This window comes from Dermochelys coriacea, chromosome 6 (assembly GCF_009764565.3).
Source record: "Dermochelys coriacea isolate rDerCor1 chromosome 6, rDerCor1.pri.v4, whole genome shotgun sequence".
NCBI lineage: Eukaryota > Metazoa > Chordata > Testudines > Dermochelyidae > Dermochelys > Dermochelys coriacea.
Genome location: NC_050073.1, coordinates 105,874,372 through 105,901,840, shown reverse-complemented (window position 1 = coordinate 105,901,840; position 27,469 = coordinate 105,874,372). Strand labels below are relative to the sequence as shown.

At 40.5% G+C, this 27,469-nt stretch overlaps 1 protein-coding gene across 7 annotated transcripts in view; it reads left to right on the top strand.

The window, feature by feature from the left end:
- The window catches only part of BEGAIN (brain enriched guanylate kinase associated), a 255,234-nt gene that overhangs the window by 51,212 nt on the left and 176,553 nt on the right, over positions 1-27,469 (top strand). For 6 of the 7 annotated variants that reach the window (XM_043516807.1, XM_038404268.2, XM_043516804.1 and 3 more), the window contains one exon: positions 13,690-13,718. In XM_043516807.1, the coding sequence (XP_043372742.1) occupies positions 13,705-13,718 (14 nt within the window). In that variant the 5' untranslated portion in view covers positions 13,690-13,704. Of the gene's footprint in view, positions 1-13,422; positions 13,719-27,469 lie in introns of those variants that run through there. The other variant, XM_038404270.2, reaches the window with a different exon arrangement.

Below are 27,469 nucleotides of genomic sequence, written 5' to 3'. Positions count from 1 at the left end.
AACATTTTGACCAGCACTCTCTGGAGTCATGGCCCTTCTTGCTTCACCCTATTAAAAACAGTAATGCATCATGCTCTTTTGATCCTACCCTAAATGCAGAGTCCTGCATTCTGTGCTGGCTTACATCTGTGCACCCCTTTTGAAGTCTACTGGCAAGCTACTGTAGCTGCTCCCTGTATAGACTGACTTAGTTTGCAGATTTTTTTCAGTTAACATGTCTGTTCCTTCTTTTCTGCACTCCTGATCTAATAGCTGCATTTTGAGTGATATACTGCACTTCATAGGGTTGAGGCACTCCTGTGAATTCCAGGGGAGAGCATTATATCAGTCAAAATTTCCCATGAGGATCTGAGCACAGAATTTTGCCATTAGAATTTAAATTTTTTGACTCCCTGTTCTCAGGTTATCAAAAAAGGATTTCCTATTAAGAGAGAGGCACAATGGGGGGGGGGAGGTTTAGAATGCATACAAGCCAATGTGCAGATATTAAGAGCCTAATTCTCCAAACACTTAAACACATGAGTAGTCTTGCCAAGTTCAATGGGGTACACCATATGTGTACTTAGGTGCCTAAGTGTTTGCAGTATTGGGACCCAGTAATGAGTAACTAAGCAAATTGCTGGCAATATAAACTACATGGAGGTATCTTAGTAACCAAGTTGTAGTTCCAGCCCAATGCATTGTTATTCTGAACTGAAGATGTAAATCAAAATTCTTCATTTCATTAGTTATGGAACTCAACATTTCATTTTTTAATATCTAGTGCCATTAACATATATTTTAATGGTTATCAAAGAGGAGAGTCAGAGGATATGTTGTTGCTAGGAGACTGTTACTTCAATCCTGTAAATCTTCCAAGTTGCATATAATACCCTGGAAAAAAAATTAGACTCAAGTCTGGCAGAACTAGAAGAGTAACTTTAACAAACATTTCTACAAATCCAGGTGAAATTAAACTCATCAAGTGCGTATTTGTTTACATTCTTTAAATGGTCCATACTTGACTATTATTTGTTTGTTCACTGATACTTGATTTAGCGAGGCGGAGCAAGCTTTGTTTAAGCATAGTGAGCTGGATTCTGCAGTACTCATTGAGACAGAGTCCCATTGAAGTCAACTAGAAGCAACTGGCTTCAATGAGAGTTTCACCTGCATCAGAATTGCAATATCAAATCCCCATGTTACATACCATGGCCCTGATCCTGCAGGGGGTTCACCCACACACAGCTCATTGTAAGATTCAATGTGCCTCGCTAGTTATTACCACCAAGGCAGTAAAGGCATTTCTTTCCATGCAGATACAGGTCCTAGCATATGCAGACTAATGCCACTGAAATGTTTTCAGTTGCCATTATGGAGCTCTGTGCTCTAACTGACCACGTTTCCTATTTTTTAGGTTCACTGAAGTAGTGGAGTCAAATGCCTTCTAAATCAGAGCTTTCTATTACCTGGTTCCCTTAAATCACAAAGATTTTTTTCCCTCAGAATTCATGTTTAAGATTTGATGCTAGATTTCTGATGATTATGTGTTCTTTGTGACTGACAAATTGTGCTAAACATGAGAACCATTAACTTCAGTGGCATAACTCATGTGCTCAAAAGTTATGCATGTGCCTATGTGCTGTACTGTGACTTTAGGACTACTTTGGAGACCTATATGTTAATGGAGTAGATAATGTGTTCTTTACCTAATAAGGGACATATAACTTTTATTTCTCTAGGAGTCTGGAAAGATCCAGATAACATTTCAATGGAGGTTCTTAAGGCAAACTTAAGTAAACATTTGATAGGTCTCTTACAAAAGATATGGAAAGAAGGAAGAGAGTCATAGTGAAGCTGCCAAAGAAAGACGACCTTGTGTAAAAACTGGAGGGGCATTCAATTGCTGTCTATCCCAAGTAACATATTTATACATATTATTCTAGACAAAAAGAAAGTGATAGATTCAAGGTTATGACAAGAACAGGCAGGGTTCAGATATGAGAAATCATGCATAGATCAAAAACTAACCCTACGTATCATCACAGGACTGTCAAACTAATAGCTTTATATGAATTGTATATATTTCCAAATAGTCTCTGATACAGGGGATAGAACAGCTTTATGGAAGTTGCTACACTGCATGAAATCACTCCTACATTTGTGAACATCATTCAGTGCTTCTATAAAAATATAAGCATGCCAAGTAATACATAACAGTGAACTGACTAAGCCATTTGATGTTACTACAGTGTCAGATAACATCTTATGGCACCCATGATCTGTTTACTGATAATAGATTGGATAATGAGAGAGAGTACAGAACAACCAAAGGGCATACAATGGCCTTCCACAGAGAAGTCTGAGGACCTTGACTTTGCAGATGACATCATCATGCTATCCCATACCCAGAGAGACATCCAAGCTAAAACAAATGATCTCCAGGATGGAAAAAATCAACACCAAGAAAACTAAAACAGTGAGAATCAACACACCAACAAGATTCACCAAGAACATATCTGGGACTGGAATGAAAGAGGTCTGATAGTTCACTTATCTTGGAAGCATTGTAAGTATAACAGAGGGAACGGATGAAGATATTAAAGCCAGAATAGTGAAAGCCAGACATGCCTTCGCAACTCTAAAGCCAATCTGGAGAAACAGAAATCTTGCCCTCCAAACAAAGTTTTGAATATTTAACTCCAATGTAAAGTCATTCTTACTATATGGCACTGAAACTTGGAGTCTTATTAAGACCTTACTATCTAAACTCAATGTTCTCATAAACAGCTGCCTTAGACAAATCCTCAATATCAGATGTCCAGAAAAAAAAAATCACAAATGAAGAATTTTGGAGGAGGACAAAACAAAAACTGATAGGACAGAGAATTACAGAACTAAAATGGGGATGGCTTGGACATGTATGGAGGAAAGATCAGAACAACATAATAAGACAAGGATTAGACTGGAACCCTGAGGGCAAGAGGCAATAAGACCAAGAATGACATGGAAATGCACAATAAAAGAATATTTGAAAACTATCAAAATGACCCAGGAAGAAGCTAAGACTGCAGCAGGAGACCACCAAAAGATGGAAGGCAGTGGTGAAGGTTCTTTGTTCCACGTGGACTAGAAAGGCATAAAAGAGCTTATATTACTCTAGGAATTAGACTTTTTGATTTCTCAACATAGTCTCCTTCCTTGGAAAAAATTTTAAGGTCAGGCTTGGCAAAGCCCTGGCTGGGATGATTCAGTTGGGGATTGGCCCTGCTTTGAGCAGGGGGTTGGACTAGATGACCTCCTGAGGTCCCTTCCAACCCTGATATTCTATGATCTCACACTGTCCAAAACCCAGTGAGGTCAGTCTTTTCATTGACTTCCCATCTTTAGGCTTTGGATTGGGCCCTGGATACTGTGCTTATCTTAAGCTACTCACGTAGTTTTATGCTTGTTAGATGCAAAAAACTCTGAAGCTGAATGAAAAACGTGATATGGGATAAAATCCTGACCCCATTGAAGTCCAATGGGAATTTTGTCATTGCCTGCAAAGGAGGCAAGGTTTTACTCTCAGTATTCAGAGAAACTCACTTGACAATGCCTCTCAAACAGTTAATGATCCTGGCTGGTTTATAATTATACTGGATATATATTTAGTTCTCAAATCCCATAGTACAATACAACTATTATACTACAGCTGTGTCCCCCATTCTGAATGTGCAATCTGTCCCCCACTGTGGGGACTGTGAATAGCATTAGTTGACAACAAGCATGGCTGAATCATTGACAAATTCAACCTTAACCATCTTCTTTTTCTTGCCTTGAAAACTAGACTATTTAAGTCTAACTGGATCCAAACTATCCAAAAATAGCGTTGCATGAAGAAAGACAGGCAAGTGAAACTGCCAGATAATACTGGCTAAATGTGCCTAAGAAATGTGACATGTGTGAGAAACAAGATGTAATTTTAACAATACAGCTTCCTTTTTGACAAAGGAATCTCCAGAGTCTGATTTCATGTATCCACAATAAAACTTAACAAGTGTAGTGTAAGAGTAAGAACAGACTCCTTAAAAACTTACAGGAAAAAAGCACCACTGAAGAACATTGATGCAGAAAAGACCTCTTATGACCTTGTAGTAATTAAGATACCATCTAAGTCCAGCACAGAGCTCACCTTACTCAAACATTTCACAAAGACACTACAGGATTCAATGACGAGCCTTGCAGCTTTGCAAAAGGCCAAAAATCCTTGCTAATTAACGTGTGCGGGTTTCAGACTTTTGTGTATTCTAAACAGATAGTACATTATTTACTAGAACATTAGGGCTAGATTGTGGCTGACCCTTGAGAGAGAGTGCATGGGGAAGAGGGCAGGAAGACCATCTCTCACTTGCACAGCCTACCTAAAGTGAGATGAAGAGAAAGGATGGTCCAGTGATCAAGACACTAGGGTTTAAGGTTTGGGAGACCTAGCTTCACGTCCCTTCTCTGCTACAGGCTTCCTGTATGACCCTGGGCAAGTCACTTAGCCTCTCTGTGCCACAGCTCCCCATCTGTAATAAGAATAAGGGAATAAGAGCACTTCCCTACCTCACAGGAGTGTTGTGAGGAACAATACTGTAAAGATTGTGAGGTACTCAGACACTACAGCAATGGAGTCCTATAAGTAACTGTATGTTCCCTAGGAATCCAGACACCTTCAAGTGGGTAGGGAAAGACACTTTACAAACTTTAGTTAATCGGTCTTATGAGCATCAACTACTCACTGAGATGGGTACTATTAAAACCTATTTTACAACTGAGTATACCAAGGCACAGAAGCCCTCATGCTTGCAGAACTAAGCACATGCTTAAGTCCCATTGATTTGAATAGGTTTAATGTTTTTCTAAATAGGGGTGGTATGCTCAATTGGGGCCAGTGTGGTTACACGCATTCAAATTGTTAGTCAGTGGCAGAGTCCAAAATAGAACCAGGCAGACCTAGTCTTGCTATAAAGCCTCCAAATGAGTTTTGAAGTTTCAAGTTTTAACACTGGATGTTACTCACATAGTTTTAAGACTACAAATATCATATTAACCATCTTAATGAACAACCAGCCTGTTCTCTCCTTTTTGCACACATCTACTCTCTTTAACGTTAATGGGGATTACATGTACAAAACAGAGGGACACAGGACTGGAAGGGATGTTCTGGGTTATTAAGTCCAGTCCCCGGCTATCGCAAGCAACCATATACATAAAAGAGGATTGACTTCTAAAAGTGAAAACAGTGCTGGCATCAATTGACAGCACTTCTAGGAATTTGATCCTCTGTTTTCTACCTCGTGTTACCGACATATTCACCAGAGAGGTAATTTGAACCATTTCCCTTAATTAAGGTAACCTAGCACTTCTGCCTCCCAGTTAATTGTAGAATTGGAGAGGTTTTTTGTTTTAAATCTCTTCCATAGTGTCTGGACAATAATGCTGTTCCCTTTGTAGATTCCAGGGCAGAAGGGCCCATTATGATTGTCTAGTCTAATTTCCCATATAAATGCAGGCTATAGAACTTCTCCAAAATGATTCCTTTTGAACTAGAGCATATCTAAACAAACAAAAACACACCACCACCACCACCAGAGACTGATTGGAAGAAGATGATCAAAGATCTCCTTAATATTAAATCTTTGATCTCATTCTTTCATCTGTTAAGTAAGGTTTTTTCTTAAAACAATTGCAGGAACAAAACCAAATGGTGTATCACAGGCCAATGGCTTTTTAATTAAATAGAGCACCCACTGCTCCAGAAATAAGCATAGCATCATTGGCTTGGCTTTGAAGTACGATAAATGTTGGTTGGGACTGGGATAAAGAGAATGTGAATCAAATGCATATTGTTACCTCTCTGCTGTGTGACAGTAGGTGTTGAGTCCTTGCAAGTCAGATTCCTTTTAGAGGAGACATCAGTGACATAGCATCCAGATATATCATTAGTGCAATTTGTTTCTATTATCACTATAAACATTAGTCCTTGAACAGGTGTGTCACAAATAGCCCACAGGCAATCCCCCTCTTCCAGGAATCTCAGCTAAAACACCGCTGCACAGTTCTCTGGAAGCTACTTTGCCTTGAGAACAGATTCTGATTGGGAATTTAAGTCAAAAAACAAATTCTCTTGCTGCTTGCCACAGCTCCCCCCAAAACGACCATTACAAAACAATACAAATATTTCTTCAAAAGACTGAACAGTGTTCATGTGCTAAGAAAAATAACTTTTAAGACTATGTTCAACAGCACCACATAGTGACTCATGCCATAACAATACTATGATGTGAGTACACTTAGTTATAGAGAGAGATAAGAAAATGTATACTTCGTATTAGCCAAGAATTTAAGAATACAGGGTGCAGAATTTTTGTAGTGCTATCTACAGATTGGGAAAATAAGTTATTCCACTATATTCATCTCCAGTATGTAATCATATATATGTACATGTACATAAATGAGTTTATTTCAACAATCTTAGGACTCGTATATTGCTATGCTTCACCCAGACTTTGCTCACAGAGGATATTATAATGGCCACCCATAAAGTCAGTATCTGCCAAGAGTTACTGCACAGTGGTACTTGCAATGCCATAGTTACTTCCTAGTCACTTCTCAGACACCTCTTTGTATACCTTCTGACAAATGCAAACTTTTAAAATGTTTTAAACTGCTGTGCTGAAATACCTTGATGTAATTATAGACTTCACTTCTGGGTTAACAATGTATACATTATATACACCCACGCAAGTATATTAGCAATGTAGGTAAATAATGTCAAGTGCTAGCTTAAGAGATAAGTACTTCAAGTGGTCTATTTGATTTCATTTCCTTCTTGCTCCTTGGCATCTACTCAGAATATTTTCAGATGCATTGTACCTTGTGGGGGGTCAATCTGAAATCAAGCTTGCTGCAAATGCACTGTAGAATGGTGACTGGGATATGTCTGGGATACACTGGGATACATCTTTTGTAGTCCTGGAGCATAGTACAACACTGAATGACAGTAAACAAACCAAATGCAAGCCCTGTTGTCTCCCAGCACGGTAGAGAAAGTGAAAACAGTGTAAGTGTACATCTGTTTGTGGTGACGTTTTAGATTACAAGCTCTTCAGGGCAGGAAATACCTCTTACTCGATATTTGTACACCTCCTAGCACAGTGGGGCACCAGTCTCAACTGGGCCCTCTTGGTGCTAGTGTAATCCAAATAATAAATAATTAACAAGCCAGAGGAGGCAAATACAGCACAGATGAAGTCTGAGTTTGAGAAGAGAGTGTACAGCATGTATAAAAGCTGATTAACTGAGATGGTCTGCTTATAAGGTGAAGCATAATTGTACTCAAAACCTTTGGGGCCCCTAAAGTGGCCTCCAGGAGGGCACTATTTGCTGATTGTCTAATATGGGTTGCCTCTTGTGCAGGTTTCCCTGGATTGTTTGCTAAGTAAAACCAGAAACACAGAGGCAGATCCTCAGCTGACATAAATTGACATATAATTTAACTGAAGTCAATGGAGCACAATTTACATGAACAGAGGATCTGCTCAGTAATAACCCAGATTGAAAATTATGAGGAAAAGTGAGTGAGTCACCACTGAGCAGACCGTCAGCTGGTGTAGATCAGCAAAGCTCAACTTCACAGGAGCTATATTGATATATACCTGCTGATGATCTGGCACTGAGACTTAAAGCCCTGGTCTACACTGAGGGGGCCGGAGGGGAGGGAGAAATCGATCTAAGTTACGTAACTTCAGCTAGGTGAATAACGTAGCTGAAGTGGACATACTTAGATCGACTTACCGTGGTGTCTTCACCGCGGTGAGTTGACTGCTGCCACTCCCCTGTCGACTCTGCCTGTGCTTCTCAGTTCAGGAGTCGACGGGAGAGCGCTTGAGGGTCGATTTATCACGTCTAGATGTTCCATTAAGAAAGCAAGACAAAAATCCTGAGTGCTAAAACAACCTGAAAATGTTACATTTTTTTTTAAGTATTCAGGGGGAGAACCGTAGGTTACATTTGAAAAATATTTATGATCTCCCTTTGGATTTCTTTGACACTCATATAGATTTGAGGTACTTGGTTTGGAAGACAGAAAGGTTTATAAAGTGAGAATTATACTGGAAATTCATTTTTACCTTATGATGCTGTGGGAATTCCTAGACCTTCCCAAGTTTCAAGAGAAAAGCTTCAGATATCCTCAGTTTTCTCTTCGGAGAGGAATTCGATCCTTAAATTATTCAGTCACAACAGAAATAAACTTTTGGTGGCAAAGAATTCTTATACAATGTGATATCTGCTAGCTCACAAAGAGATGAAGAAATCAATTCTTCTTGGATGTGCCCAAAATATCACACTTAAAAGCTGAATTTTCTTAATATTTTCCCTTGAAAAATCTTATGGGAATACTTTTTCTGTGGTACAGATTCATCCATTGCTTTCAGTATGGTGAGGCCAATCAAATGCAACTGTATACTTCATCTGGTTCTATTAAAATTAATATGGATTAAAGTTCAGTCTAGTCCTGCGGACATTCTGAATAGTACTTTGTAGTTGAATAGATAATTCTCTGGAAATTGATATATACAAGACACAGACTGTCTATAATCAGATAGGGTTAAATCTTGTGACACTAATGCCCCATAGAAACAAAACTAAAAAAAAAGGATACACTGGCTTCTCTAAATCTTTATTCCAGCTATGGGCACACTGGAAATGCTGAAATTAAATTGATAGTCGCCCACAGGTTTAACATACTAACAGATGGTGTGCCAGGAAGGTCTGTCAGTGGCACCTTGTTTACTACTCTCACCACCACAGAAATAAAATCCACTGTCCTCCTCAACAACAACAACAAAAGAAAAAACAAACAAACAAATACTGGCCCATTTAAGTGAGCTTCTCTCCCTCTTCCCCCCAGTGTTGTGCTCTTGCCACTCAGGCAACAACTCAGACTATATCCCTGATCCTATGTCCCTTAAATTGGAAAGGGAATTTGGAAATGGACTTCAGTGGGTGTTGAATAATGCCCTATATTATCCCTCTCTCCCACCCAAAAGAGAATATCTCCTCCTCCCCACTTCTCCTCTCCCAGTCCTCCAGTGAGATGCCAAATTCAGATGAAAAGGTGGCCCAAAATGGCCCTCTGCCTTAGGAGGGAATTGAATATAGGTCTCACAGGTGAGTGATCTAACCATGAAGTAATAAGGTGGGCACCTCCTCCTCCTACATTCAAAATCTGGCAGGGACCCTGCTAGGCACCTTCTGAGCAACATGAGTGAGATAGGCATTCACCTATCTAGATTGCTCTGGGGCTTAGGCAGGAGATAAGGTATCCAGATGCCTAGAATGAGGCTGTGGCGTGCATGCCCAGAGGCAGAAATTTAGGCACCTAGGGAACTTCTACAGTGAAAAGTAGGTGCCAAGTGAGTTTAGACACCTACAGGGTTAGGCGGCAGCCCAGCAGTATTGTTATAGATTGCAGTGGCACCCAATGCGGGACTTACACACCTACATACACCCTAAGCTGCCTGACTACAATAAAGGGGTTCCCAGCTCTGGATTTGCAAGCAGAGATAGGCACCCAACTCTGTGAGGGGATGGGGTTTAGCACCCAGCTGTGTGGTCCACATTGCCCATTGGCTAGTTGGGCAGTTTCCACACTGAGTGTGCTGCCTTTTGTAGATCCCATTCTTAGTCGCCATTCATTGTAGGAGTTTAGGCACCTAAATCAGGCTTTTTGTATCGCAATTTTGTTCCTGTGATTTCCTAGGTGCCTAGAAGTTAGGCATTGCAATGCTGAGGACCCAGGCCTTCTAATAGAAAACCAACATCTTAAAACCTACCTCACAGGTAGCCAGTGCAGGTCCCTAAACATAAGTGTTGTGTGTTCTCTATCAGGTTCCTTGGGGGGGCAGCCATATTCTGCATCAGTTCCAACCTGCCAATCAATTTAATTTTTAGCTCCATGCAGAGGACATTGCAATAGTCTAACCTAAACGTCATCTTTGTTATTGACCTTCTAATACAAACCTCCTTGCTAACATGGAAGGTTTGCAGGACCCCCCCCCAACCCCCAATTTCCATGCATAAAAGCTTTTCAACAATTTGGATTTAAATGATGACTACTGTTCCTACCAGTAGTAATGTGGTAGCAACCAGAACTCCAGAAGTCTGGATCAGGGCCCAGTTGTGGTCGACATTATACAAACACACGAGACTACATGAATTCACAAAGTTTACTATGTAATTTGAAATGCATTGTAATAATAAATAAATACTTGGTGCTTTTTCTGTTCCCTTCCATCTGAGCATCTCAAAACTGGCTCACAAAAGTATCAGATTAAGCCTTATAGCACTTCTGATGAGGGATAGTAGGTAAACTCATGGCAGAAAAGGGAAGGTCCTCTCAAGGATTGGTAATTGGTTAAAAGATAGGAAACAAAGGGTAGGAATAAATGGTCAGTTTTCAGAAAGCAGAGAGGTAAACAGGAGCGTTCCCCCAGAGGTCTGGACTGGGCCCAACCCTATTCAACATATTCATAAATGATCTGGAAAAGGGGGTAAATAGTGAGGAGGCAAAATTTGCAGATGATACAAAACCTCTCAAGATAATTAAGTCCCAGACAGACTGCGAAGAGCTACAAAAGGATCTCTCAAAACTGGGTGACAGGGCAACAAAATGGCTGATGAAATTCAACATTGATAAATGCAAAGCAATGCACAGAGGAAAACATAATCTCAACTATATGTATAAAATGATGGGGGCTAAATTAGCGGTTACCACTCAAGAAAGAGATCTTGGAGTCATTGTGGACAGTTCTCTGACAACATCCACTCAATGTGCAGCAGCAGCCAAAAAAGCGAACAGAATGTTGGGAATCGTTAAGAAAGGGATAGGTAATAAGACAGAAAAATATATAAATCCATGGTACGCCCACATCTTGAATACTGTGTGCAGATGTGGTTGCTTCATCTCAAAAAAGGTATATTGGAATTGGAAAAGATTCTGAAAAGGGCAACAAAAACAATTAGGTGTATGGAACGGCTTCCGTATGAGGAGAGATTAATAAGACTGAGACTTTTCAGCTTGGAAAAAGACAACTGAGGGGGGATATGATTGAGGTCTATAAAATCATGACGACTGGTGTGGAGGAAGTAAATAAGGAAGTGTTATTTACTCCTTCTTATAACACAAGAACTAGGGGTCACCAAATGAAGTTAATAGGCCGAAGGTTTAGAAAACAAAAGGACATATTTTTTCCACACAACGCAGTCAGTCAGTCTGTGGAACTCTTTGCCAGAGGATGTTGTGAAGTCCAAGACTATAACAGGGTTCAAAAAAGAACTAAAGATCATGGAGGATACGTCCATCAATGGCTATTAGCCAAGATGGGCAGGAATGGTGTCCCTAGCCTCTGTTAGCCAGAAACCGGGATGAATCACTTGATCATTACCTGTTGTGTTCATTCCCTCTGCGGCACCTGAGATTGGCCAGTCGGAAGACAGGATACTGGGCTAGATGGACCTTTGGTCTGACCCAGTTCTAAATGTAATTATTCCCACTTTATAGATGAGGGAAACTGGGACACAACAAAGTAAGTCTCTCATCTAAATTCACAAATTAGCTCAGTAGCACAGCCAGAAAAAGAGCCCAGAACTCTTTATTCTCAGTCCTTCATTTTAACTACACAAACCATCCCCCCAGCCTCTTGAATAAAACTAGAAAACAAAGTAACAGACAAGTGTCTGAAGGTCAGTCATTTTCCCCCGATACCGGCAAAAACTAGCAGCATAATGGAAGCAATGAACTCAGCCCCTTGTGGCATGCAGTGACCCCTCCAGCTCACACTCACAGCAGCACTGAATAGCCCTGGAAGGAGCTGTGTCCAGTCTCCGTTGTCTGCAGGGTCTTTTTTTGAGGTAGTGGTGTGGGAAATCAAGTGATACCCCATATGACACCACCCCATACACCAGCATTCCACACCCAAAGAAAAACCCCAGAGGTTAATCTTTAAACCAGCGCCACTTAAACTACCCAGTTCATGCAAACTAAAAAAAAACATAGGGCTATTAATAAGATATGATTGCAAAAAAGCAATTCCGGACCCCAAGGTAATTTTTTAATCTCACAATCTGGGATTTACCACTGACTGTCCCGGGCTTCCAGGAAACATGCTGTGATTGCATTATGTGCATTATATCCATGAGAATGTAGCTAGAAAGGGCTTTTCCTGCAGCTGGCATCTTGAACATCAGGGTATAGTCAAGAATGAATCACTGGATTCGCTATGATTCTTCATACATTTCATCAGAGATTATTATGTATCCATGCACATGACTAATGGCTTCATGTAATGGGTAAATCAAAAGTATGTGAGCAGAAGTGGGGGAAAAGTAACACAGAGTAAACAACAGTTTGCCACTTTGAATGTTTTCCTGGTTATTTGACAAGTAAATCCATCTAACAGTTACATTTGCATTTACCTATTTTAAATTTTTATCTATTTTATATTTAATACAATGGCTAATCAATGTTTAAAGAACTCATGATTAATAGGTAATGTTTTCAGTGTGAAATTTTGGGATGCTGAAATTTAAGTAAAATTAATCTCAGAACCTTGGGATTGCAGAACTGCTCTGAGTTTTCATTTCCTAGTTACAATAAATATGAGCTCAAAGGGTTAATGAGGTTCAGTGCTATTGGTATGGCAAGTAGGATTCAAAGCAGTTATTGAGGGTCTAATACTAGATAATGATGACTAGAAAACCAGAGGGCTAATAACATTCTATTGTATTGATAATAAAAGAAATCAGAGGTTAATGAGATTCTATGCTATGAATAAGCAGGAGTTAAAGGGTTAACAATGTCCTAGAGCATATATATTGTAAACAGAAATCAAAAGGGTTAATGAAATTATAGGCTACTGATATAGTAAGCATGAATCACATTTTTATATGATTCAAGGCTACAGATATGGTAAGCAGGAATCAAAGAGTTAACAAACAGGTTCTATGCTTCAGCTATGGTAAAGAGAAATCAAATGGTTAATAGAATTCTATGCTAGAAATATGGTAAATCGGATTCAAAGATCTAAAAAAGAGTTCTAAGCAGTGAACTTGCTAAGCAGCTATGAAAGGGTTAATGTACAAGCTACATGTACTGAGCTGCTAAATTGTACAGACAGAATATTACTTGGAAAAACTAATTTGATTACCCCAAACTCCTGCTAAGGATGCTATGCTTGTGGCCATTCCATCTGGCAAGATATCTGTGAAACAGATTAATTGAACTCAAATTAGCGTAAGATTAAATCACTCGATTTCAACAGCCAGTAGAATCCTTCCATAGTGTTTACCATGCACAGACTAGCTCTGCATTTCAACTTTTTCCTATGAAATCCAATAGGCACAGTAACCTGTTACTTGCTTTTTCATTTTCTGCCTCAGCGCTACAACTGAATCATTCTGTTGCCTATGGCTCCTGGGTATACAGTGTTTCTGCAGCGTGCTGCATTATATCTGAGTTAATCTGTCCACATTATTTTCTGCTAATGCAGTTGCGGGGTTCGCTTTCTGATGCTTTGTAGACACTTGTCGAAAGCCATTTGGAAAGCCTAAACTATGCATAAATCTGCAGAGTGAATGTTTTCCTTCATTCATTTGCTCCTATTATTTGATTTCTTGTAGGCCTCTGCGACAGAAATGGAGAAGATAAGGTAAGTCAGACAGTTTATGTACACCTCATTATAGTCAAGAAATATTCTATTGCACAATAGGTGATATAGGGTCTTGAAAAAATATTTTGCTTAATATGATGGGTGTGAAATATTGGATTGCATGATAATGTGGCAGAGGAGAGCCGTGGTTTAGAGACAATAGGAAGTGAATGTGGTTTGGCTAGTAAATTTGTTTTGCAGACATGTTAATTCAGAAGGGGTATTCTACACACAAACATGTTTTCATTACCAGATGCAGAGTATATTATATAAATGTTGTAGTCACTTGTCCATTTACTGCAAGAGTATTTCATTCTGTTTTAATGAGAAAGGTGGATCAATAATTTATGAAAAATCTAAAGAAAATATAGGCTTGAATTCAAAGCATCTAATTACTGTCGTTTGTTTCTGTGTAATGCTTTAATAGTGGTGTTCATTTCATTTCTTGACTACCCAGATAAATCTGGTCTCTTCTGTGTTTCAAATGTTACTATACTGTACAGTTTCTGAGCACAGCTCTCTGCTTTCAGCAAAGGGAGATGGTTTTTATAAATACATAAGTAGCCCCATCTCATGTCTGAGTGTAAGCCTGCTTTGGGGGGATATTGCTTTTGTTACAATGTTACAAAGAAAAAAGAGAGCATGAATTGTAGCCATTTTTAATCAAATACAGTCTGCTAAATACAATCCACAAACCTTATCAACCGACATATGGAAATGCTTAATTATTGATTATCCTTAAAGTATTCTTACAAGGCTTATTTTCACGTCCAGTTATATCTACTAGACTCTCAATTTGTTTTCAGTTAGCAAACCCAAATTCCTTCTCAGGACCTACTGAGGCAGTTTGAACAGCAGGGCTAACTGATAAAGCACAAATCTTAGATTTATTAACTTTAAAAAGTCTACTGAGTTTGTTAAGCAAATGAAGGGAAGTTGCAGTACTCTGGGAACAGCTAGGAAAAGGCAGTAGTGCGCAGTTGTAAGAGAACCCAGAAGTTTGAAGTTAGCATTTGGAGACTTCTGGGCAGGAAGCACAAACCAATTCCTTGCTGGAATTTTAGTTGGAAAAGAGTGGGAAGGATCAACTCTTACAGTACACTTGATCAAGATGCATGTTTTGGAAGTTCCTGGCATAATTTATTAATTAAGTTGGTGCTGATTTTACATTTCTATGCAGTGTTGTCTCATGGGAATCAAAGTGGTAAAATTTATCAGCTTGATAAGACACTCGTGTGATATAGTGGGGTTATTTATATACAACAGAATATAAGTAAATGGCAGAAATCCTCAAGTCAGTGCGAGTTTGGCCTGAGTAAAGACTGAGTAAGAACCTTGGGATTTGGCCCAGTATTAAACAAAACTTTGTATTGAAACAAACATCTGTGACATATGCACACCCATATTTTCATGCACAATTTGGTTAATAGTGCAAGCAAATAATTTTTTTATGTACTTGTGTGCACAGATACAGGGATCTCTACAAATACTCCCTCTCCCTCCTCCCCTCCCCCAGTGGTCTTGGTATCTGCTTTTAACACACACAGCTCTGGCTTTATTTGCAATAATAGGCTATGGAGCCTAGGAGAAGAATGAATTCAGAAATATATGCAACAAGGGCAAAATTTTGCTCTGACAAGAAATACTTAGCAGCTGATTAGAAAATATTAACACAAGGATATAAACATTTGGGGAATGGATGTTGCAGCTGCTATTCACATAGAACTCCACTGAAGTTAGTTACTCTGTGCATGGATCTGGTACAAAGTCAAACCGTAGCAGCCCAATGTCACCCCACTGAAGTAAATGGGTGTTTTGCTATTGACTTCAGTGGGAACAGGGTCAGTCTGTATGCTAGCATCTTGATATTTATAGCTTGTTTACACTTTACGTAGTATTTTACAAAGCAGACATTTGTTCCCATTGCATATCTCATCATAAGCACTCTGTGTCTAAGAGAGGCTCAGGAATAGGACAGTAGGCCAAGATAGGTGGTCATTGGCAGAGCTACTTGGGGGTAAGTTGCACTGCTGCAACCTGAACTTTGCTTGGCTCATGCGAATCATAGTTGTCTCACACCTGAACACAAACTAAATCCACCTTTGGCATTTTGAAAAATGAAACGTTAAAATACTACAGTACTATCACTTTAAAGGTTTGATGAACTCAAAGCCCTGTAAGATCTTGCCTTCAGGAGCTGTAAAAGTCTCACACCTACACACACAGGTGGAGGGTGCTCAGCACCTTAAGGCCAGTGCCCTTGGTTTCAACAGGACTACAAGGCAGTACTGTTTGTAGCTGGGAGGGTTTCTGATGGCTGGCATGTGCGGAAAAGTACAGTATCATGGTGGGAGCCATTCCTATCCTGCCTGGCATGCGCACACTGAACTCTTGATGTGCTCTGTCTCTTCTGCTACCAGCTCCTGCCACATCCACTGTGTGGTAAGCTGCAGAGGGAGGTCTCATACACATCAACAGCTGGGAGGGGCTGGTGGCCATGTGAACAGCAGCTGAGATAAGGCAAGTGAAGAGAATAAGAGCCTCAGGCCACTTGGGCTTTTTTGGAACTAGGGTGACTGCAACAGAGCTAAGACTTGAGAAAGCAGGAGGAATGAGGTAGGGCTTACACCAGGACACAGAGAGAGAATCACATTCATCTGGAGCTCATCTGTCTGAGCTTCCACAGTGTGAGAGCTAAAGGTTAAAAAGATTCTTGTATTCTGTTCTCCATTTAAAAAATGAGCCTTTTAAGTATCAGAAATAAGCACAGGGACTCCACACTTCATATGGCCCACTCAAACGGCAGCCCTTGAGAGGCCACAGGGCCAAATATCTGAAGATTTTAAAACCTGTTCTTATAGAAGTCCTACTGTATTTGAGCAAACCCGATGCATCTGAAGTGGCCTTGAGGAATGGAACAGTACAGTCTGTTCCATAAGACAGACAACTGCTGACCCAGGGATCTACCACACTTTGGAATTATTGCGGTGTTCTATTGGCCCAGAGCACTTGACTAGCAGTGGTGCTCCAGAGTCCTTTTGCACAGAGGTAGGAGGAGGGAAGAGTGAGAGATTTTCAGAATTTAGTCTGGCATGTGGAGAACTTCCTACAGAAGTAGAAGCATGTTATTTTTCTGTAACATTTCAGCTAGAAAAATAATTGCTAAATGAAATCTTCATGCTGTGACTAATTCTTAGCAGTATAGAGTAGTGTTTACAATAGCTAGAGGTACCAATATATTAGGCAGGAATTAAGGCTAACTACTAATCACAAACCTCTTGGGGATCAGCATTTATGTAGTTGGGTGTGCATGTTTATCCAGACACTTTAAAATATTAATTACTACCGAGTACAACCTTTTAAGCATAGTTTTTGGATTCATTGCTCAAATGTGTCAACCAAGAACAGCTGAAAGTTTCAGACCTGTGGTTTGTAACAAAGTAGAGTTTTGAAATGTATATTATGTTCTGTTCTATCTAGGTTACTGATATGGGAGCCGAGTGCCAGATTTTCTGGGTGATCTAGAAAATTTAGCATAAATTAAATACAATTGTATTTAGCATTACTTAGTTGGTTTTTTCATGCTTCCAGCCTTGCACATCCATGTTTTTTGGTGCACCAAAATGTGGCACTCAAAAGATTGTGCACACAGATCCAGAGGTCAAAACTGATAGACAGTATGACCAAGACAGGGAGCCAGGACTCGGGGGTTCTACTGCCTAGTAAGCTACAGATTCATCCTCCTTCAAATTATAAGGTAATAATATTTTCCTACTTTGTAAGGAAATGGTTGTGAAGTTGAGTCTAAAAAGTCCTTTCAGATCCTTGGATAGAAGATGACCACCTCAGAATACAAAGTTATTTTATCTGTTTTCAACCCTAACTTAGTTTTTGATACTATTCCGTGTGGGAAAAGCTATTTTTCTCTCCAGGTAATCCTAGTGAGGTCAATAGGACTATTTGTTCAGTGGGGTACTGTTCAACCCGAGTAAAGATATCAAACTATATCCCTAAATTTAAAATGGCAATCCAGACATACCAGGAATCAGTTCTAGACCCACACAATGCAGAAGCAGGATTTATTGTATCTCCCTATATGGAATTTTAAATAGATGACTCCCCCTGCTAATTCCTTTTTTGCACCTCCTATTCACATCAGTGGTATAGCAAGATCATGACAAGTAATTAGTTTAATCATAGTGCATGGAGCAGTGGTTGGTTCCCTATTGAGGTGTTTACGCTCTTTTTAGTGTTAGTTGTAATAATTATAAAAGTAATAGGACTTCTGTGACAATTCATCAAAGGAACTCAAGTCAATCATTTCTGTAAACCGCCTAAAGTCTTGACAACCCTGTGATGGAAGCAGGTCTGATCCTCATGTTAAAGATGACAAAAATGAGATGAACTGATTTGCCCAAAGTTCACACTTACAGAGCCAGTGATAGAACCTCTCTCTTGAATTCTCATACTGTGATTCATAGTTGGATATTTGAGCTAATCTGGGATAACTGATGGATCTGCTTATTGATTAGTGCAATTTTAAAAGATAGGCAAAGACACCTAGATCACTGGGGGAGTGCTGTTATTGTAGTTGAGTAAAAAAAAAAAAAAAACTGACCACACATGCATGCATGCCCACTAGACCATGCTGCATTCCCAGCACTTGTTACAGCTCTCTTCACATGCTAATGCACACGCCTGCCTGCCACTCCTTGCCCTCCTCTATGGTTTGCTCCTTCTCCCACCACCCCCTCATTTTTTTAAAAAAAATAAGAATTTTCCCATTGGGCAGCACCAGCAGCAATAGCAACAGTGAGAGACGTAGTGAAGACAAGCTTCTGAAGCCACTGGTGTTCCTAATGCTGTCATTTAATCCTGCTCACAGGAGTTCTGAACTACTCAGTTCTCTCAGTCTCATCCCTGACACAACTATCCCCCTTATAACCGAATCCTCAAGGAGACATGACAGACATTAAAACAGGCTGAGAGCTCAGGGAAAGCCTCACAGGGATGAAGGAACAGAATTTATTAAGCTGTTACATTGTCACTGCTGCAGACAGTTTTTTTCCCCATAGACTCCAAGGCCAAAAAGGCTGATTTTGATCATCCAAGCCCAACCTCCTGTAGAACATGGGCCATAGAGCTTCCCCAAAATGATTTCTATAGCACAGCTTTTAGGGGGGAAAAAAAACCCAAGAACACACACCACATCCAATCTGGATTTAAAAATCATCAAGGATCGTGGATTCTCCATGACTGACAAATTGTTCAAATGGTTAATTCCCTTCTAATTCCCTGAAGTAGCAGTTGCAGTTTGTTGCTCTATGGCTGGGAAAAATCCTATTGCCCGGAAACATGGAACAAGCAGAAGTGATGAAAGGCAATTAAAAGCGTCCTGCAGAAACGTTGACAGAGAGAACAGGACAGGATGGGGCGAGGTTGAATGATACCAGGTAGAACAGGGGAGGTTGGCCACAGGAAATGACGGAGTAGAACGAAGAACTGAACTGATTCAGGGGTGAGCATTGTACTGCTGATTTCCTATCAAGTGGAGCACTACAGTGAGTCACAGAGGAAAGGGGTGTGCCTCCTTGATACAGCCTTACAGATAATGCCTAAGGATAGAGGAGTGGGAAGAAACAAGGTACACAACTGAACATTATTAAGGAAAAGACTGCAAACTCTGGCCCATAGTCAGTTCAAAGGCAGTAACAGTCCAGTTTGCTAACCAAGACAAAGTAGGCTGATATACTATTAACTATGATGTAATTACTTGATGCTGCTACAAAACAATTTGATTAGAAGAGGGAGAGGCTCTACTACTTTGTTACAGGCATTGACATTTGCAAATTTAAAAGGCACCTCTACGCTACCCCCACAGTTCGCTCTGTTGGCATGTGAATAGCAGCGCTCACCAGAGTATTGTGCTGTAATTCCCATGAGCAGATGCTGCCAGCACAAACTAAAAAGGTTACTAATCCTCTTCAAACCGGACTCCATTAATGTGAGCTAGGAACTTTTTCATTTGCACTCGCAATGTCCACATGAGGGAGTTACAACGCAGCACTTGGCTTTGCATCGCTGTTCACACTCCCAAAATCTGAACTGTGGAGGAGCAGTGTAGACATGGTTCTAGTTGTCACTGGCAAGGGTTAGGCAATTCAATTTGCAAATTGAGCTATGATTTACAGACCAACTGTTAAAATACAGTTGAATATGTCCACATGGACTGACTTTTTTTTTTTAAGTCCAGAATACAGCAACCCAGCACCCACTCCCATTTTTGGGGGGGGGAAGAGGAGGGAAGGGTTAAAATAAAATCCAACAGGACTGAAATTATTTAAGGTTATATTGAAGGCCCAAGGCCAAATAAGGGTACAGTATACAGTGCAGGAGAGTACTCTAAGGAATCAGAAACAGATATAGACGCACTTTCCAGAATTCATGTCTGAAAGATGAAATAGTGTGTGTAAAACTGAACAAAGCATGAAATGTTTTTTTCACTAAGGGCAGCACTCTTTTAAGTGGCTATAGGACCTTTAAAGTTGATTCCCTGCAAGTATGTGACCATTCTGCTGCTCAGGTGAAGTGTGTCACTTTGGCCAGACAAAGCTCTTGTTACTAGATTACTCTAAAAATAAGGATACCAAAAAGTTTTCCCAACTTGTTTAACACCACTCATGATTTTAGTTCTACAGAATCTTACTGCAAACCAGCTTAAAAATGGCCTTCATCTCAGATCACTGTACACAGACAATTTGCTAGGCCACTTAACATAGATAATAAGTAAGGAGGAAGACGAGAAAGCGCTACATCAGCGGTAGCATTTAAATACAACTTCACTTCATCTCAGATCACACTCATGGTGTGAAATTCTTTATAGAAGCATTTTCAAAGGTTCTTAGGTTTCCTACTGTACTTGCTGATGGATCCACTGACAGCTCTATAGCTGAGCAAGAATCAGCGTACATCAGATTTGTGCAAAATGGGACTTGTACTCTGTTGATATATACTTGGAATCGGGGGCAGCTAGTATATAGACAGACAGGAAACCACTTAGGAGTGCTGGTGATCTAAAGAGAAAAGCTCAAATGAAAACTGATTGATCTGAATTTAGCTGAAGAGCCCTTTTTGACTGCCACGTGAAGTGGCATAAAGGTCAAGTTTGAACAAGACACTCCACAAGTGGAATTTGTGAAGTTCATCAACTATAAGTTGGGCTTGCTATTCTGATCTCAAAAGACTATACCTTTAAAATTTGGAATTTATTTTGAAACATTTAAATTTTGCCATTTAAGTCCCCAAATGCTATGCTATCTTCAAGTTTTCGCTGATAGCTCTGAAAATAGGTCACAAAGGTATCTACCATGTATCAAAAATGATCATTTGGCAGTCCTCCATTTGGAACCACCATATTGCAGTAACTGAGTCAGGAAGTAGCTTAATTTAGGGGCATTCTTAGGAGATTCAAACAGGCAAATTGGTGAGCATGTTTTACTTCATGATGGAGTTTATCACCGTTTTGACAGATGTCTCTATCTCAAGGAGATTATCTCTTCTTAGAGATGTTGTAAAAGCTAGGTGTCATGAAGTACTGAATGGCAATCCTGGTCCTTTCTTCCTTCTCAAAAATTAGCTTTAGGTATGGGAAATTTGAAGGGCTAAATGTTATTTATGGGGTTTTAGTGACAAATCTGCAGGAAACCCCCCCTCCCCACACACACACCTTTATGCTTAATGTAGCATTTAACATGTAGATGCTAGATTTTCTAGGCTATAGCCAACACTAACATGGCTTCCAAGCTTAGATTCCAGAGTGGCCTACAAGATAGAGAACATTGAGCAGTTACAATAAAGTACACAATTTGCTAGGCCACTTAACATAGATAATAAGTAAGGAGGAAGACGAAAAAGTGCTACATCAGCGGTAGCATTTAAATATAACTTCAGAGGCACTCAGATGCACTAGAAAGGACATTACACATGTATCTCTAAACAGAATTTCTAACCACCAGGACACCTGCCCATCAGGATGCATTACTCGTGGTATAAATATGGTTCTCGTTCTGTAGCAATGAAGTGGTAGAACATGGGTTTTTCCACAATGAATTTAATAAAAAACAAGTGCATACACATACACACAAAGCATATTCCAAGATTTCATACAGATGTACGTGGACAAACCCAAGTATAAATGCTTTACAACCCCACTGGGTTATTCTCTAGTGACCAGAAGTGGGAGTAGCAAAAAATAAAATTATTCATGAACCCAGGCACAGTGAGTACCCAATAGCAAGCAACAGTAGTGGAGGACTTAGGCAAGGACTGTTTTGCATGATGAGAGCTAGATTTCAAAGTGGATGGATATAAAACATAAATGGAATGCATAAACTGGTTGAAAGACTATATCAGAGTAAAAAGAAAAGGAGTACTTGTGGCACCTTAGAAACTAACAAATTTATTAGAGCATAAGCTTTCGTGAGCTACAGCTCACTTCATCGGATGCATTTGGTGGAAAAACTGAAAAATGCATTTTCCACCAAATGCATCCGATGAAGAGAGCTGTAGCTCACGAAAGCTTATGCTCTAATAAATTTGTTAGTCTCTAAGGTGCCACAAGTACTCCTTTTCTTTTTGCGAATACAGACTAACACGGCTGCTACTATGAAACCTATATCAGAGTAGTTATCAACAGTTGGCTGTCAAACTGGGAGGATGTATCTAATGGAGTCCAGCAGGAGTCTGTCCTGGGTATAGTACTATTTAATATATTCATTAATGACTTGGATAATGGAGGGAATAGTATGCTAATAAAATCTGTGGGTGACACTAAGCTTGGTGGGGTTGATAGCATGCTGAAGGACAAGATTAGAATTCAGAGTGAGCTTGACAAATTTGAGAATTGGTCTGAAATCAAGATGAAATTAAATAAAGGTTCAAAGTTAGGGGGGAAAATAAAATGCACAGCTACTAAATGGGGAATAACTGGCTAGGTGGTAGTGCAGCTGAAAAGGATCTGGGGATTATAGTGGATCACAAATTGAGTATGAGTCAACAATGTGATGCAGTTGTTAAAAAGGTTAATATTCTGGGGTATATTAACAGAAATGTTGTATGTAAGACACAGTGTATTTCTGTATTCAGTACTGGTGAGGCCTCAGCTGGAATACTGTGTCCAGTTCTAGGCACCATACTTTAGGAAAGATGTGGACAAACTGGAGGAAGTCCAGAAGAGAGCAACAAAAATAAATAATGAAAGGTTTTAAAAAACCTGGCCTATGAGGAAAGTTTAAAAAACTGGGCATATTTAGTCTTAAGAAAAGATTGAGGGGGGGAAACCTGATTGTCACTGTTTCAGGGCAACTGCAGCTGTATTCCCCACCGTGGTCCACTATCCTCTTTACGTTTCCAGCTCCCACCTGTCACTTCTCTGGGGTGGAGATCTGTGTGTGTCTCCTGCCTGACCAGAAATCTTATGGCTACACAGCTCCCTGCCTTACATTGTGATATCCTCAGCAAGCCAGGCTGCCTAAAAAGGCCACTGCCTTCACTTTGCTTTCTCTCTGAGGGCCATGACCAATGTAGCCTCATAGTTATAAGTTACCACACAGGTTCTTCTAAGCAAGCAGATTTTCACTTAAGGTAGAAGCATTACAAAGAAAACATTTAAATAATAAAAGAACCTACATGCAAGCTAGACAGTTTACCCAAGATCATTTCCAACTCCAGCCTAGGGCTGTGGTAGACTTTAGTCCTTCAAAACCCCCAACTCTGTTTCCTCCATGGTTACAAATTCTTCTGTCTTAGATCCAGAACCAGACCAGAGACTGTGCAGATCACCCATATCTTATCTTTATACTGCTCGGGCCTTGAATCTTGGCCTCCTGTAACAGGTAATCAGCAGACAATGGCCCTCTCCTCAAGGTAGAGCTTCAAAAGGCTGGGATATTGCATAATCAAAGTTGGAGAATTTGCATTAACCTCTCCATAGAGATTCCCCAGAAAGTCCACTTAACACTTACTGTCCCTTAACACATAATGGTCTGGCACATTTTCCATATAGTCTTTTGAACTCAGATCTCACATCTATCACCTCTGCCCCCTAGAGATGTTACCTACAATCCCAGCCCACAATCCAATAAGGTCTTGCAAAGGATATTACAGGAAGTTGCTGTATCTAATCACACTTAATAGTCTTCAAATATGTTAAGGACTGTTACAATGAGGATGATGATCAATTACCCTTCATGTCCACTGAAGGTGGAGGAGAAGTAATAGGCTGAATCTTCAGCAAATGAGATTTAGGTTAGATATCAGGGGGTGGAAAGTTAACTATAAGGCTAGTTAAGCACTGGAAGAGGATTCAAGGGGAGATTGTGTAATCCCCCATCATTGGAGGTTTTTACGAACAGGTTAGACAAACAGCTGTCAGGGATGGTCTAGGTACACTTGGCCCTGCCTCAGTGCACTAGATGACTTCTTGAGGTCCCTTGCAGCCCTACATTTCTATGATGCTATAATCCAGAGTGTTATTAAAGTGGGGAGATTTTCATTGATTTTAAATAAGTTACATATTCAGTTTTGATTCACAGTCTCAGACTGCTAGCAGCAATGGCACTTTATCATTTTGATTTACATTGACATGAGGGCAAATCTAAATATGAAAGAGCAAGCGAGACCCAGACACACTGAAAGCAGGAGAATAAAAATGAGAAACACTGGTATCATAATCCAAGCCATGGAGGCAATCTCTCACATTGATTTACTCGGGGGAAATGAGACCACAGATTAAAAGCTGGGACAACCACATTTTCCCACAAGAACGCTATGTATGAAATCCAAGGCCCAGAACCTGCAATGTATAGGTGCACCTCTTTGCAGTCCTTTTGAAATCAGTGGGGCCTTTACACAGATGTAGAGATTCACCGACGTGAGTTACATTGCTGGACCAAGCCCTTGCCCCCCACCTTGGGATAAGTGATGATAATTTCTAGTCTACTTCCTTTCTATACAAGGTTTAGGCCAGAAGCTCTGTGCTGTACTTGGCCCCAATCTCACCATCCTGTAGTGTTCCCACTGTCTTCCATCCACACTCCTGTACAGAGCCACTGCAGAGTTTAGCTCCTCAGCACATAGATAGCACTGTTATGTTCACAGCACAAATACTCTTCCTGGAAGGTTGCAACCTAACTCTACTTTATTTCTTAGAATTGAAAATGATAATGCAGGTTGCTCTCTGAGGCATAATTCACTCTACCTTTCTTTAAGATGACTCTTTGCAGACTGATTCTGCTAGCACACCTTGCTCCAGAGCCTCCTAACCTGCAAGCAAGACAAGGAAACCCTCCCACTCAAAGTGATAGATTGAAATTCCAACACAGTCCTCAGCAGACCATAAGCCAAGGGTCTCAAACACGCGGGACGCGGGCAGAGCTATTTCCTGTGGCTGCCAAGCTCCCTTCCCCCCCCCCCCACGCGCCTCATTCCTGCTCCACCTACCTACCTCCAGGCACTTCCCACTACCAAACAGCTGTTTGGTGGCACTTAGTTTCCAGGAGGGAGGAGTGAGGAGCTGTGTGCTCAGGGGAGGAGGTGGAGAAGAGATGGGGCAGGGGCGGGGATTTGGGGAAGGGGTTGGAATGGGGGCAGGGCCTCATGGAAGGGATGGAGTGCGGGCAGGGCCAGGGGCAGCGGGGCAGTGTCAGTGATGCTGCCCTCGGGCCAATGTATTAGTCTTCATGCAGCCTTCCTGGTAATTTGGAGTTTGAAATCCCTGCCATAAGCAGTGCATGAGCTCTCCTGTTCTCAGTCCTTCCTCCCGTACAGCAGTTCAACTGTATTCTGTGCTCCTGGTCCCCTGAAGGATTTTATCACCTGCAGGTTCTTCACTATGAAGACAGACTCCCTTAACACAAGCGCTTTCAACAGTGACAGGTTGAATACCATTGAGAGAGAAGGGTGGTTCTGTGGTTAAGGTGCTGGATCTCGGGAGACCAGGATTCTGTTCTTTCCTGTGTGATCTTCAGCAAAGTGCTGAGGGGTAGATTTTTCAAAGGCATTTTTAAAGATGCCAATAGGCTCCTAGTGGGATTTCAAACTCCCAATGGGAGTGGACACCTAGATGCCTAGTGGGATTTTCAAAAGCACCCATCTGCATCTTCAGAAGCCTAAATAGCTTTAAAAATCTGGTCCTTCATCTCTGTGTCCCTTCCTTTCCCATTTGTAAAATAGGAATCATACTACTTTGCTATCTCACATATGGGTGTTGTGAGGAAAAATTGATCAAAGTTTGTGAGGTGCTTATGGGCTATGGAAATGGGGGCCACAGGTACTTAGACCAATGGTTTTCAACCTTTTTTCATTTGAGCACCCCTAAAAATTTTCAGATGGAAGTGGACACAGGCTGAAAACCACTGAGCTAGACAGATATTCCCACCTTCTTGTCAATTCTCTTGCAGCACACCCCTATGCTGTCCCAGCCCCATCGTAGCTTTTCTCAGCTCACAGTTGCTCTGCAACTTGAGAAATTTGTTGTTCCCCTTTTTGTTGACCCATTCACCTTGGAACCTTTTTATCTTCCTACCAGACAAACTTATAACAGGGAAGTACCAGAATCCGTCCTGATGTGAAAGATGTAGTGTTCCTGTCATGTACTGGATATGGACTGATTACAGAGCTCCTGCCCCAGAGACATACATGAAGGTGTATTCTCTTTAAGACAATGTACTCATCACTCCAGCTATTACCAGATCAGGTAAAGCATGTTGCACACTGTTCCACCTAATGGTGGAATAGTACAAAACAGTTTAGCATTACATCTCACCCTTTAAAATTTTATAAATAGTAGGAATGTAAAACTTAAGTATCCGAGTATATTTAAAGTTCAGTATGATTCAGTCTGTTACGCATCTCTGAAACATATTAGTTTTCTAATTATATAAACCAAACGCCTAACAACTTGGTCATTTGGCTGCCCATTCATTACAACTGGCTGTGGCTGACTTGAAATCTTTGAGTCATCTTTTTGTTCTGCATCAGCCACTTGTAAAGTTCTCTGTTGACTGTTCGTTCTGAGGAACAAACTGTCGATGTCAACTGTTTCTGTTGAACTTTCCACTGTCTGTCTCAAATCTCATATGATCTCTACGATTAATTATTTTTCTTTAAAACAGCTGGAGTTCTCTATCCTTTTTCCTCCATCCAGTGTGACACAAACAGTCACCAGATTCTAGAGCCAGAAGTTCTCCGAGTGATGTCTGTTGAAAAAGTGTTTGTAAGCTTAGGTAGGGGGTTTTTTATCCAGTTTGGCTACTCACTCTATGCCTAGCCACTTTAGAGATGAGTACTATTGTTCCAACATTAGAAAAGAATCTGAGTCGTCTTCCCTTCAGGAGTTTTGCTGAACTCTGAATGCAAAGATTTGTCTTTAAGTTGTTTCTGTGGTGAACTGGCTCATGCAGTTCAGAATACCTCAAGGGCTAGTCAGGGCTGTCAGGTGACTTCAGCTCAGAGGGGTTGATGGTGATTGTAAGTCCCTTGTGAGAGGACTGTCACTGTTCCTGAGTAAATTTTGAAATTACTAGTCTGTGAATATTCAGTTTCATTGTCCAGGCAGGCTCCATCACCACATGTGATAGATCCCAGAAACAATGCCTTTTGATTGCTTGTAATGAGTCAACTCCCAAACAGCTGCAAAATATCCATATTTTGCGCATTTATTACCATATTGTACCTTTGGTTGGACATGCATT